The sequence below is a fragment of the Calonectris borealis genome, chromosome 20 (genome assembly GCF_964195595.1).
Source record: "Calonectris borealis chromosome 20, bCalBor7.hap1.2, whole genome shotgun sequence".
Lineage (NCBI taxonomy): Eukaryota > Metazoa > Chordata > Aves > Procellariiformes > Procellariidae > Calonectris > Calonectris borealis.
The window spans coordinates 1,178,824-1,192,292 of record NC_134331.1 but is presented as its reverse complement, the minus strand read 5'-3'; the positions used below and the strand labels follow the sequence as shown (position 1 = coordinate 1,192,292).

General features: G+C 42.1%; 1 protein-coding gene across 7 annotated transcripts in view; it reads right to left on the bottom strand.

Annotated features, from left to right (window-relative positions):
* Nucleotides 1-13,469, bottom strand: part of RPTOR (regulatory associated protein of MTOR complex 1) — a 160,885-nt gene that overhangs the window by 91,199 nt on the left and 56,217 nt on the right. For all 7 annotated transcript variants that reach the window (XM_075169350.1, XM_075169348.1, XM_075169346.1 and 4 more), the window contains 2 exons: nucleotides 10,929-11,104; nucleotides 4,112-4,171 (listed from right to left, as the gene is read on the bottom strand). In XM_075169350.1, the coding sequence (XP_075025451.1) occupies nucleotides 4,112-4,171; nucleotides 10,929-11,104 (236 nt within the window). The remainder of the gene's footprint in view (nucleotides 1-4,111; nucleotides 4,172-10,928; nucleotides 11,105-13,469) is intronic.

Genomic DNA, 13,469 nt, shown 5'->3' with positions numbered 1-13,469 from the left:
TAAAAGGTTTTTGTCCTGCTGACTTTTTCAAACAAACCATCATTTCCAGTGACTTTCCACACAACGAACTCCCTCCCAAGACTGACGCGCTCCCTTCAAAAAGTTAGCAGAGAGCTGCTGTTCGCGTTAAACTTCAAGGGAGCGTGCTGAAGCGACGCCCACGTAACCCCACGCGGCGGCGGGGGCCAGGGCACTCTGCACGCCCCGCTCACCCCCGCGCGCCTGCCCTGCTGCTCGCGGCCACCCCGGCCCGGTCCCGGGCAACGTTAACCTCCACCCCTCCAGCCACCACGCGCAGGACGCCAGCCTGGCAGGGGAAGATTTACTAAAAGGGACCCGAGCAGCTGATATTTGCTACTGGGATCACCTGGGAAAAAAGAGTTGATACTAACCAGCTGCTCTCCCTTTTACCATCCTGAAGGCAACTGATCAGCTGAGTTCTGAGGGCATGCACCAAAGGAATCTGCTATATTACAGTTCAATTTCTACATTTTCTCCAATTACATTACTTTTGCTGTGTGATATCTTGGGATTTTATTTTTGCTACTTCGTCTTTAAATCGGCTCCTACTGAACCATTACTCATCAATAATCAATAGACATTAAAACGTTAGTAATTTCCAGTCTGTGACATTCGACAATACTTAAAGTGGAAACAAAACTAATTTTAGCCTCAAATTTCTTATTTCTAGTGATTTTTATAAATGGATTTTGTGCTGGTGACTGACAGGCTAGGGCTGGGCTCTCTCTCTCAGCACAGCACCGGCACAGGCTGCAGCAGGACGGATCTCTCCCACGCTGCTCCTGCCTACGTGACTCAGAGCTGACATTCAGAAAAGGTCCTTTGTCACAAAACCCTGACAGCAAGGGACTAGGCTCCTTTCCAGTCGTGAAAGCGAATCGTGGTACCATATTCATGTGGTCATTTGAAAAGACTGTCCTCCAAGTGGCCCCGCCAGAAGCACGAACAGCTCTCAGGTCACCGGGATTTTGTTTAGAGAATTTCCTCCCAGGGAAAAAATCCCAGGAAAGCAATACACCGTTCTTGCTCTCCTGAGAATGCGATTTCGGGAGAGGGAGCCTAATGCAGCAATACAGATTAAAGCATTTTTGTACATCCCTGATTCTTGGCACCCAGCTTTGTATTCCCACCCTACACCAAGTAAAACCATTCCTTAGGATTTCTTCCAAAATTTTTAAAAAGCAGAACAAAGCCCCAGTTCATTTCACTCAGCAGCCTCGCGACAAGTTGTGCCAGCACAGATGACAGGATGGCTTGTGATCAAGCAGAAAAGGCCAACCAAGGCAGCAGGAATGCCTGACATTGATGCTGCCACTGAAGAGTCTTACGAAGTGGCAGCCAGAGGTTCCTAAATTCCTAGCACTCCACCAACATAATTTTTCTTCCTTTTTTCTTTACATTTTACTGTCTGGCTCCAGCAAAGATCTTTATTTCTAAACTAGGGATTATTTTGGCTTCATCTCAGAAGATCTGTAATATAAATGCACATCAGGATACACCACATGTTTATTCATCAGGACGCTAGTTTAGCCTAGATAATTAGAAATCTGAGCCCTTCAAAGAAGGTGCAGCCTAATTTAATCTCAAAGTCTGCAGCTTAATTGCAATATAAACTCTTTCCCCAGTTTTAAAGACAACTAAATTATAAATTACAATATACACATAGGCAATCCAGGAAGTATTCTAGGCCTATCTCGAGACTGTAATAAAAAACATGTGTTTTCTATAATTGATCTATGTAGCAGATTATGATGATGAGGTTTAAATATTTGATATCCACAGGAACCTACTTGTGGCACACTTTCCATGAAGATAGCCTTTAAAGAACGCATGTGCGCTGTGGTATTACCAACAAGAATTGAGAATACTGAAGAAAATTCTTTTTTTGCCAGTAAACCATTACTTACAGAGTATTTAACCCTCAGTAGCACATCCGAGTGTTCTGTAAAGCCGATTCTTGAGCTACCTGGCTCAGACCTTCATTGACCCTCACCATATGTTCTTTGATTAGATACACTCTTGTAGCAATATGTTAATTGCAATTAACATAATATAGTCATTGTTCTGGAACACATTTATCCAGTGGCCTGAGGTGATCTCAGTCTGCGCTAACGATGAGCCCATCGGTTCAGGAAGAATTTCTGGTTACCTTTGCTGTCCAACAGCCAGAGATGGTCAAAACAACATCCCCTCCACTTTGCCCATTTAAACAACAGTCAGGGAACTGCAAACTTTTCTACCACGAAAGAGCTTTTAACTTCAGGACCATCTAGCCTTCTCACCAAAAAATCCTGTTAGCACACCTCCAAGTACGTAGGCAAAGCAAGGTTAACCCCCCGGGTAGATTTCCTTCCTGCTTCTCACCTCCTTAAAACCAAAAGAAAAACAAAACCCACCACATTTTCACAATGGCTTTCAGAGAGAAAAAATTTCCAGTGGCGGACCTTTTCCTAGACTGACGCATCTCTGAAAACCGCTCTAACACTTCCTTTGATAGCTGGGGTCCTCCCTCTATTACTTTAGTTGTAACCTGAAAAATTATTTTTATTTGGTAAGATTAGTGCCTCTGAAATACAGCTTTACAAGAATCATTGCTTAGCTTCCCCAACTGAGATGAGATAGGATAATCAAATTTTCACAGATAAAATTAGCATGATTAAATACCTACATGCTACCGATGAGCCTGACTATTCTAAAATACATATTGTGGAAGAGCTAGAGCTAGTAGCATTGAGAAGCATTTTTAACCTCATCTGAATGTAAAACATGCAAGTTAACATGGAATGATTTACTAAAGCAAAAACTGAACAAGAAATTTTAGCTGATGCAATCTTACCCTCATTGCTTCTGCTATAACAGATAATTTGCTATTGGCAGCACGAGCAATGAATGATTGCTGCACTTTGCTACACCATGCAGAAGCTTATTAAAAAACAAGGAAGTATGATAATATATTTCTATTAAGAATTCACTCTTATTATCCAGATTCCTGTTCTCCTAACCCCTTTCAGGGTGCCCTTCAATCCCACAGTTTTCGTCTTAGACAAAAGATGGTAACTGGAATCTGGACATCCATGTGTCAGAAGAGTTCTAATTAATCTCAACAACAGTGGTTCTGGAGTCAAAATTTCTCAGAAATTGAACGAATGATCTTTAATTAAGCACTCCCAGAGAGTTTGTGTGTGTGTGCATCAATGTTCCAAGAATAGGGCATTCAAAAACAACCTGCAGGGAGCACAGAACTCCTGCATCTAGTGGCTGCAAGCATCTACTGCCCTGTCTTTAAGAATACGCTTCCATTTAAAAAAAAAGAAAAAAAAAAAGGAAAAAAAATCTTACAAAACAGCAAAGACTACAGTGGACAATTACTATTATTCCAAAATCTACCTTGTTTGTATAAATTGAAGCAGAATTAGAAGAATAGTTGTCTTGGTTAATCAATTCGCCTCAGCTGCCTGAGAACCAGTAATTATGCTCACATACTGCTTGGATAAAAAGATCATAACAGGTTTCAATGGTGTCAAGTCTGAAACATAACACCACTATCAGACAAAGAATAGTAGGGCAGCGTAGTGATGAAGTAAAAACCAGTATTTTTGGTTAAGTGCTTTTAATGAACCAACTAAGTTCATTAGTTGGTTTTGTTGACGTGGGGTGCACAAGCACACCTCCTCTGTCAATGCTCCCATGTCAAAACCCACGGCAAAACCAGCCACACGTCACTTTTCAAAGCTGGACTTCCAGGAGCATGGCCACAATCTGTGTCTGCAGTTGCTATTTCTCTGGCTAGTCTGGACGACAGCACGAGGGGTGAGAGCTACGGGACTCTGAACCCACCGAGCCCAGCAAAGCCCCGGCGCAGCCCTAACTCCCCCTGCGGCGCCGCTCCACGAGCCACTGCTCGCTTTGATGGCCACTGCTTATTTCAGCAATACACGGTAGGGCAAGAAATGACAAATACTATAGGTACAGACTCTGGGAAAAGCTTTCCAAAGACATTTCCTCGCAGACAAACAAGAGAAATGCTAGAAATAATGAGGAAATTAAGAGCAACAGGGAAGAAAAAAAATAATCATAAAATTGGGCTTACTTCTCTATTAAATCCAGTGTCACTCCTGGCACCAGTCTGACACTCTTCTGCATACAGAACCTGTGGAGAAGAGAATAAAAATAAAACATACTAATTGAATATTTAATGACAAGGTTCTGTGGAAAGAATACGGAAGAAGGTTTCTTTATTACAGTCCTTCTGCTTTTAAAATGGTGTTTGGGTAGAAAACTTTGCCACAGCATAATAAAAATCAAACAAAGCCCTCAATATTTGTCACACTCATGATTATGCGGCGATTTCCATCGTCAGGTGTCAAAACTGGGGTATTGTAACTGTCACGGTGACAAGTTTTCCAACACATAGCGGCGGGGAAAGGGCTCACAGTCATCCAGCGCGGTCTCTCGGGAGGAGCAAGACGACACGAGAGCTGAGGAGGTTTATGCTTCTGGAATAATGATTAGCGTTGGCTGGGTTTCCCTGAACAGATTTGGCACTGCAGGCAGGAAAGTGAGAAAGGGAGGGAACGAGAGGGATGCATCAAGTTCAAACACCTCAGTTATTTAATCAGAAAAAATGCTGACTCCATTTCCTCAGCATTACCACTACTTCAGGAACGCCGGCCCTGGAAAATGCAAAGTCCTGTTAGCACTACCACCCGCTGTGCCTCGAAAATCCCAAGGGTCGCTAAACCCAAGCGAGTGTGGGAAGACAGCACGGCTGCCAGCCCATTTCCGAGCGCTTGACTCCCTCCTCCAAAACTCTCGGGGATATGCTTTGTGCCCAGAGGGCAGAAGTGGGAAACAATGGATCTGGGAAGAAAAACCAGCGAACTCCACTTGAGGAATGACTTCCTCGGCCATATCACTACCTTCCAAACCATCTTCCCAGTATTTCAGAAATCCACTCTCTGTTGTTTAATGAAGAATTTACCCATCACTGTAATGTAAGTTGATATTTAACCCCTACACTTCACTCCGCACGGGAACAGAAAGCTCTGCGGGCAGTGGGGTACCAGGAGGGCTCGGCTGCCCAGGAAACCCACCGCCCGCATCCAGCGGCAGCTGGATGTCCTCCTTTCACCAGAGCCACGATATCCACATCCAAAAGGCTCTTCCCCAGGTAAAGGAGAGAACAATTACTTCTTTAAAGACAAGCTGTGCAGAGCCCATTTCTGAAATCTTGAGGACCCTCCAGTTTTCTTGCGGCATCCCCTGCCTGCAGGGGCACCCATTACTGCCAAGAACAGGGATGGGCTCTGAAAAGCTAAGTGGTCTCCAGGCTGCTTTTCTGATGTGTGCGCCATCCATCATAAAAAGAAGTCATAAAGCTATCTGTGAACACTAGAGTGGGATCCCTATACAATCTGTTAAAATATAAAAATCTTACAACACTGCTTTACAGAACCACGCAGGGAAATACCCCTCCAAACAAGGGCTGCAGGCAGAATTCAGCACAGCAGAATTAGGTCACTGGAATCGGGCTGGAGTCTCCCTACAGACTAAGGATGCCAAAAGACTTTCCAACTCCTCTGCTCAATGCCTCTACAATACGACGTACCTGAAAGGGGACCATAACAGAGCCAGCACGATTTTGTACGGTTACACATTTCCTTTCTACAAAGAAAAGAGTCCCACCTATCACCACGTCACGCAGTATTCTGTATTTACTTCGGAAGCCTCTCATCCGAGCTATGGTTTGACCTAACCTCACTCACTTAGCAATATTTTACAGGCTCACAGATTAATAGGACAGTGCTACACACTGTTGGAAGACACAACGTAAAAAAAGGTCGAGCACCCTAGCCCTGCTCAGCGCAGCCAGTCCCCTCCGCGCCAGGCGGCAAGAGCCCGAGAATTGATGCGCAGGCTCTTGCCTGGCAGCAGTGCATTTGCCACAGGGCAAACAAATACGTTAGCCTCCTTTTTGCAAGGATTTCTCCTAAGCACAAGGCTTTTGATTACAGCTCGTTAGACTAGAAGCAGAACGCTTGCCCCACGCATGCAGACGTTCAGGACACGTGGCACTGTGCCCGGCCTTCCCTAGGACCCCGCAGGAGCGGAACAGGCACAACTCTGGGGTCAACAACCAGGCGTCGCCACGTCTGGGTGCGCCCCGCAGCTGCCGTCTAGCACTGCCCTAGGGAGCTGCAGTCCTGCGCTGTGGGCAACGCGTAAAGCAGCTTAGACTTCAGTTATTTCATTTGAGCTCACGGCTCCTCAGAGATGACAAAGTAAAACCAGACTGCATTTGACTAGTGAAAAACCACCCTTTCTGCCCTGACCACGGATCTGTTTGATATTCACCGGAATGGGAGTAAAGCAGGAAGCTTACAGCTTTTGTACATACTGGGACTGTTACAGTATTTCTTTTATAAAGTACCCACCATTGCCCTGAATATTTTGAAAGGGATTCGTTCATTAAAAGCCCGTTTAACCAGTAGCAGACTATCTGCATTTCCTCTCTAACAACCACTGACTGCCAAGAAAATGTACTCGTAAACAAAATGTTCCTCATCCTGTATCTGCAACCCCCTTTCATCACTCCAAGGCTCTAAACGTGATGCCTCAAGGGATGGTTGGTGTCGTCATCACAAACATCAGGCGAAGCACGTTAGAGCTGCATGTAAACATACCAACAAATGCCAGGCAATAAAGAAGAAAACCAGAAATACACATAACAATGTTCAACTGGATTCTGCTCAGTTATCACAGGAATATTGTGAAACTCAATTTAGTTGCTCTAAATAAATTTGGGACAGAGGATTGGCTCAGTTAACCCCCCAAAATCTCAAGCAGAAATGCAAAATAAACACATTAGGAAAAAAACCCCAATTTTAAATGTTTGTTTTAATTGACCCACATCTTTTTTCCATGCGCTTACAAGCTTGCTCTATTTGGGTTCTGATGGACAAACTGCATATCTGAAATTCCTGAGTCTGAGCAGTTCCCAAACTTTTTGTTTCTTTTTGGTTTGGGAGTCTTCCAGCACTTTTCAGAGCCCTATTACTCTTACGAGTGGGACTTCAGGGTTCAAAACCATAGGGTCCTTAAGACAATTTAGACAAGGACAGCCTTCTCCCTGATGTGTAAAACTGTGACAATATAACTGCAGCTTGTTTATGTCTTAAGGGACTGATGATAATATAAGCGTATCAGTCAAGATTAACAATCCATACGGCTTATCTCTAAGCTTGCCTCATATATACTTATATATAGTTACAACATATATTTGGAATATGTCAGCCCACAGCAGTCGCTACACGTGAAGATAATCAGTATCAAGTTAGCCAGAATTCATACGCTGGATTCCTGGAATTGTCAGACTGTCGTTAAGAGTTTCACGCACCACATTCAGAAGGGCACGACTGACCTGTGTTTCTCTTACCAGCATCAATTTTTCTTTCCCTGAAATTAGACTGAAATGGATGCAGCTGCAACTCCATTCGATAAGTGATTTTGTCCATCAGTTGTTTACTTAAAATACAGAGCACAAAATGCGATGTATAGAAATTTATTCATCAAAATTTTATTTGCCCATAAATTCAATATATGAAACCTCATTAGCCTGTCAGTCCAGAATTGCAAAAATTTTATATTTCAAAAGCAATTCTGCATAGTCTGGATCAGCTTTAGTAAAAGTGCTAGACTGACGTAAAAGAGACGTTTTAATGACAAAGGTTTACATCTTTATTTTCGGTTAACTGTCTGCTTTAGGACACCAACATACAGTCTGTATCAAACAGCTGGAATACAGGAGGAGGGTCTGGCTTTGCATGTATTATGTTTAACAGCAGTGAATAACAATACTCTGCAAGCAAGCACTTATTATTTACAGGACTTGCATGGATAAAAACACAACCGCAATAATGCCAACCAATAGGGAATATAAAAGAAGCATAATCTTCATCAGAGAATAGAGGAGAAATTTTTTTGTGTGCAGTAAGCAACACACATCATCATTGGCTTAGATGTAGTAGGAAAAGCTTTACTATCCAGGAGTTCGCATGGCATCTACCAGCATCAACCCCGAGAACAGCTGAGGTTAACAGCTTTAAATCCTTCCCCTGAGCTGCATTTTCACAAACACGTTTCTGTCAAACACAAATGAGACACAAGTCTGAGAATATCTCGTGCTTATGCCAGGTGTAGCTCTGCTTGAGAACCTGCCCTGATCACCCCCTCAGCCACGTTCCCATGGAGATGAAGTAACAGAAAATTCCTGAACAGATCATAATACTAAAAAAAAAAAAAAAATTCCTTTCTCAGTATATACGAACTGTGCATTAGGCACTGTTGTGTAAGCAGTTTAAATGTTTGGAGGGGACTTCCAAAACAAAAACAAACAAACAAAAAAACGCCAAACACAAAAAAGAAACAAAACTGAACCTCTTACAGAGCCTCAGCATTTTCAATTCAAGTATGGCACTTAACTGTGAAGTGTGGTTCTGATAACTGCAAGGGAAGGAGAACCCCGAGTCCCAATGCCAACAGCTTCCACTTCATTTACGAAGCTTCAGTTTGCTAGAAACCAGATAATCTTCAATAGCCATGAAAGCCTACGCTAGGGATTCCCACAAAGATTTTATGAATTAGTGAAAACAAAAATTAAGTGGTGTCACTGTGTCCGCATGGTATTGATTTAACACACGTGCACAATAATGAGTTATTCGGAATAACTGCAAGCCTCAGCGCATCCACCCTGAAAAGCAATTGTTTCCCCCCTCTTCCCTCCACAGTAACATGGTGTTGTGGTGAAAACATTCTCCCTGGAACTTGAACTCAAACCCTCATTTGGTGGACTTGGCAGCGTTAGGTTTACAGTTGGACTCGATGATCTTAAAGGTCTTTTCCAACCGAAATGATTCTATGATTTGCTGAATCCTGTGTCACTTTTTGCTTTATTTATTGCTTGTGGACTCCATTCAACAAGTAATTTTTAAAAAAGCATAATTTGTATTTACCAAGTTGCATTCATTGTCATCTGCTGCTAGCCTTGAGCTAACCAGGTGGAACATTCAGTTAAATTTCAAAGTCTTTCTCCATAGATAGAACCAGCAGAAATCTAAACTCCTTGACATTTGGATAGCAGTGATCCGACAGCAGCCATATGATAAAAGTAGTTCCCTGCAACCATGTTTTCCTGGTTATAAAACACAGTATTTCTCACAGTTCCCCTAAAGGAATTTGGCCACACAGTAACTTTCTTTACCTTTTACTGAGAAGGATTTATGCCGGCAGCTCGAGAATTCTCACGTAGAGGCAGAGTTCAGAGCTAGCCCACCACCACCACACCAGCACGGAAAGAGCGAGCTAGCGAAGCTCCGTGTCCAGGCAGTCACTTCGCCAATGATGAGCTGTCACAGTATCAGCTATATTGAAAGTTAACCTCCTCTTTCCTTTCATCTCTCCCGGAAGGGAAGCACATCATTCTCCCAGGATTAGATGAGATTAAACGTCTCTGGCTAATCAGCAGGCTCATTCCTGTTGCATATCTGCAAGCGCTCACTTGTGAGTTTTGATGAGCAGTTAGTATAACACCAGACTGGTATCTCAGAAAAACAACATAATGTTTCATTTTTACAATAGAAGAAGGAAAAAGTAAGATGAAAAGGATTTTAAAGCTCTGAGGAGAGCACACACCCACCCAACTTATTTAGAGGTTGCCATTCCTTGGCTGAAACTCTAGGCTAATCTCCCATTAATTCAGACTCCTGGTCCATGATACCGGGGTCAGAAAAATCATTTTCTCACCAGCTCTCTCAAAACCTGTCCTCGAAAATATTCTTAATGTCACTGAAGCTCTTTGTCCTGCTTCTCAAAATTATTCAAGACTTCTGCCAGTGTTTAAAAGCTGTGACTCTTCTGAGAGAAAATACCCTCTGAGCTCAGGAAATCAAAAACATGACAAGAAATTAAACAGGTCTTGTGCTGCCCCTCACATGAGCAAAAGGTATCAGTCAAAGGCACTATGTATCTAAACCAGAATCCGGTCAAATTAACCTGCTTAGTTTGTTGCTTATGTAAGTCAGAAGGAGTGTAAGAATTGGAAGCTATTACGAGTACCTCCAAAAGACAGTTAGTAACTCTTGAAGCTGTGGTCACTCAATTGCTTAGCATTGTCTGCAACGTCTATAGGCTTCTGCCTGTTTTAACCTAGTCTAGCAAACGACCTGAAGTTTTTCATTCTGGACTGCATATAACCTTGAGAGGATCAAGTGAAACGTGCTGATAGGAATGAATCGACAGAGCTACGTACCGGGGTGCACACGCTGGATTCCTCGCACCATGTCCTCCCCTGGCACCACAATTGTTCGTTATCCTCTCTGTTGTTGGGTAAAAATATTGCTCTTTGAAAGCTCCTGCTATCTGTAGCAGCCTTTTATATCTTTCTGCCTAATTAACTTGGTGTGTCATTCCGTAACATCTTTCTTTGGTTTATCGCTCAATTTCTTTCACTACAGCATTATTTAATGCTATTGCATTATTTACAGGAACTGCAATATTTGGAATATGATTTGTACAAAGGACAATTTACAAAAAGTTGTATTGCCCTACGTACTGATTTCTGCTCTCTGAAGAAGCAGATATTTAATTCCCAGAACAGTAAATCCCTTAATCTGAGCAAACCTAGATATTGAGCTGGAATCTAAAATGTAGTAAGTAGAAGATAACAATATTTTCACCTTTCTAGTTCTGATTAATAAAACGCTGTCCCAAATGCATAGTTCAAATCCTGTAACTCAATATTGCAGAGAAACTTTAGGTTAGATGAAGCATTTGGATTAACAAATCTATCATTTCAACAGACAAGCTACACAAATTATGCACTTGCCTTCAATAATGGGGAAGATACTCACCATCTCAGAGCGATTTTGATCGGCGTAGTAAGGCATGACGTGAAAAGGTCAGCCGGCAGATCGGGGATCATGGGTAGCAATTCATTGGCTTCGCATGCTGCCAGCTGAATGCAGTTCTTCATCGAGGGAGGCAAAGGCATTTGAGCAAGCGGATGGTTTGGGTTAATTGCAGCTACCTGGAGAGATCAAGGAAATTACTCAGGTGGTGAATGCAGTAAAGTTAATTTCTATACCATTTTGAAAACAAACAATGAAAAGCTGTCAAGGTTTGACAGATCTCTGGATTCGGAGAAATTTACGACTCTGGTAGCACCAGCCACAGTTTTAACTCACAGAATTAACAGTATTTAAGTGTATTTACCATAGCAATACCACACACCAAAACCAGCAACTTGCAACAGACTGAGTTGTGATCAACACTTCAGGGTCTTCAGTTCACATCTGCCAGTTTGGAATCAAGCACTGTAGAAGCAAGGTGGGTTAATTATTCTTTCTTTTACATTTAAGCAAAAACCATCCTTCCTGTGGCTCATAACCATTCACCACAGATGGCAGAATAGCTTCAAATGGAAAAATGCAATTAATTTGGCTGTACTAGGCAGCATTCCCTGCCATGGAGCATAAAGATGATTTGTTGGTAAGCCAAAAAAATACTGAACTCCCTGTGTTTCTCCCCATACACCTTTCTGCTTCACTAGAGCAAAAAGGTCAAGCTGGGAAAAGGAAGAGAGAAAATTACCGTATGTAAGTAGAGAGGCCATCTTCAAAAAAACCAACCAAACAACAACAAAAAAAAAAAACCAGAAAAAGAAATGTGCACTGTCTTCTGCAATGCAAGTATTAACCTATCAGCAGACACAAGTTTTAATCAGTGCTTTAGTAAAAGGGTTCAAGATCCTTATCATATTCCTCTGGATGGAAAAAACATGGTAATTTCTGCTCTAAGCAGTGAATGTTACACTGAAAAATAACTCTAAAGTAAGGTCTTTGCATCTCAAGATCTAGAACTATACTAACAAGACAACATTTTCCAGCACTCGATTAGTTTATATTTAATTGGGCATAATCACCTGTTTAAAATACTCAGAACTGAGACACGTTAGTGCAGATTCCATGCCAGCCATGGACTGATGGAGTGCATCGGTCCGATGGCATTTGTGCATCTGCAGACAAGAACCAGCTTTGCATAAATGCTGTTCAGCTCTTTCACTCCACATGCTGTAGATCAATTCTCAAAAGGCAAGAATGGGAAACGGAGCAGACACTTACATGGGCATATTCAGTGATTTTTTTAAAATCAGGGTCAAGTCTGCTGTGAAAGAGTTAACTTTCTAAAATTCTGACCTGCACTATGGCAGTCAATTAATCTGTCCAAACATCAATCTATAAAGTAGAAATACCGTATATGCCAATATTCTCGTTTTTCAAAACCACAGTGATTCTCCTGATTAAAATTTCTATTAAAAGTATGATTTTTGAGACTAATAATTCACAGAATGAAAAACATAGATAATCTTTCCAGTGCCTTTCTGAAACAGGTAAACAAAATAAAACACTTCAGCCACCCAAAATTTTTATCTATGGTACTCAAAGATTCTTAAAGGAATAGGTCAAAAAACGTAACCCATGCAGTGTCTTCATCGCCCTTTCATGTACGAGTTAGAAAGCAAAGACCTGTCAAAGTGATCTATATGCTGTGTTATCAAAGATAACAGAAGTACGTACTTTCAAAGACCAACACTTCAGCCAATTTCTTTTTTTTTTGCCAAACGAGTAAGGTGATACAGTTGACTAATAAACTCATTCTTTAGCATCTTTATACATGAAAAATTCTGTCTGTCTGAAGAGGTGTCTCAGAAGGGTCGATGGGGAACAGAATGCTTGTCTTACAAACCCAGAGCCTGGCACGATCACATGGCTCTTGTCGAGCAAAACCACCTGACAAGCTGTGGAGAAGTTTCAGATGCTATTTCACAAATTCTGCAACCTACTAAGTTTTCTGATTCTTTAAATATATTTTTTTTCCATTCTAATCCCAGAGGCAGCAGTGACACACTTTGGCTTTCTCAAGTTGTCCAAATTAGCTAAGGCCTGTCCTTGCCATACCGTGGGTGGAAATGAAGCTACGCTCAAGTCATCCCTTGCTCTCTAGTGATATTTACTGCACTTCTCAATAAAACTTAATCTGTACACTAATAACAAAAAAAAGGTAATTAAAATGCTGAAAAGATCTTTTATTTGAGGAGAAAGGCATGACAGAGAGTGTGAAAAAGCATTAGCTCTTCACAGATATTTATAAATATAAAGCGGCCAAACTGCTTAGCTATGGCTATCCATTTCCTAAAGAAAGACTTGCCCTCTGGGCACCCTCGTAAATGGGCTCCGCAGGTAGGAAGTAGGTTTAGATGGATTTTCTGCTTTCCAAGTAGTGTGGAACAGGGACGACTTGGCATTTGCCACGGCCTGGCAGTGCCCCTCGGTTCTGATGGGAAGCAGCTCACGCTCCGAGACCTCCTCAGCCCTGGACTTCCACACGGTGAG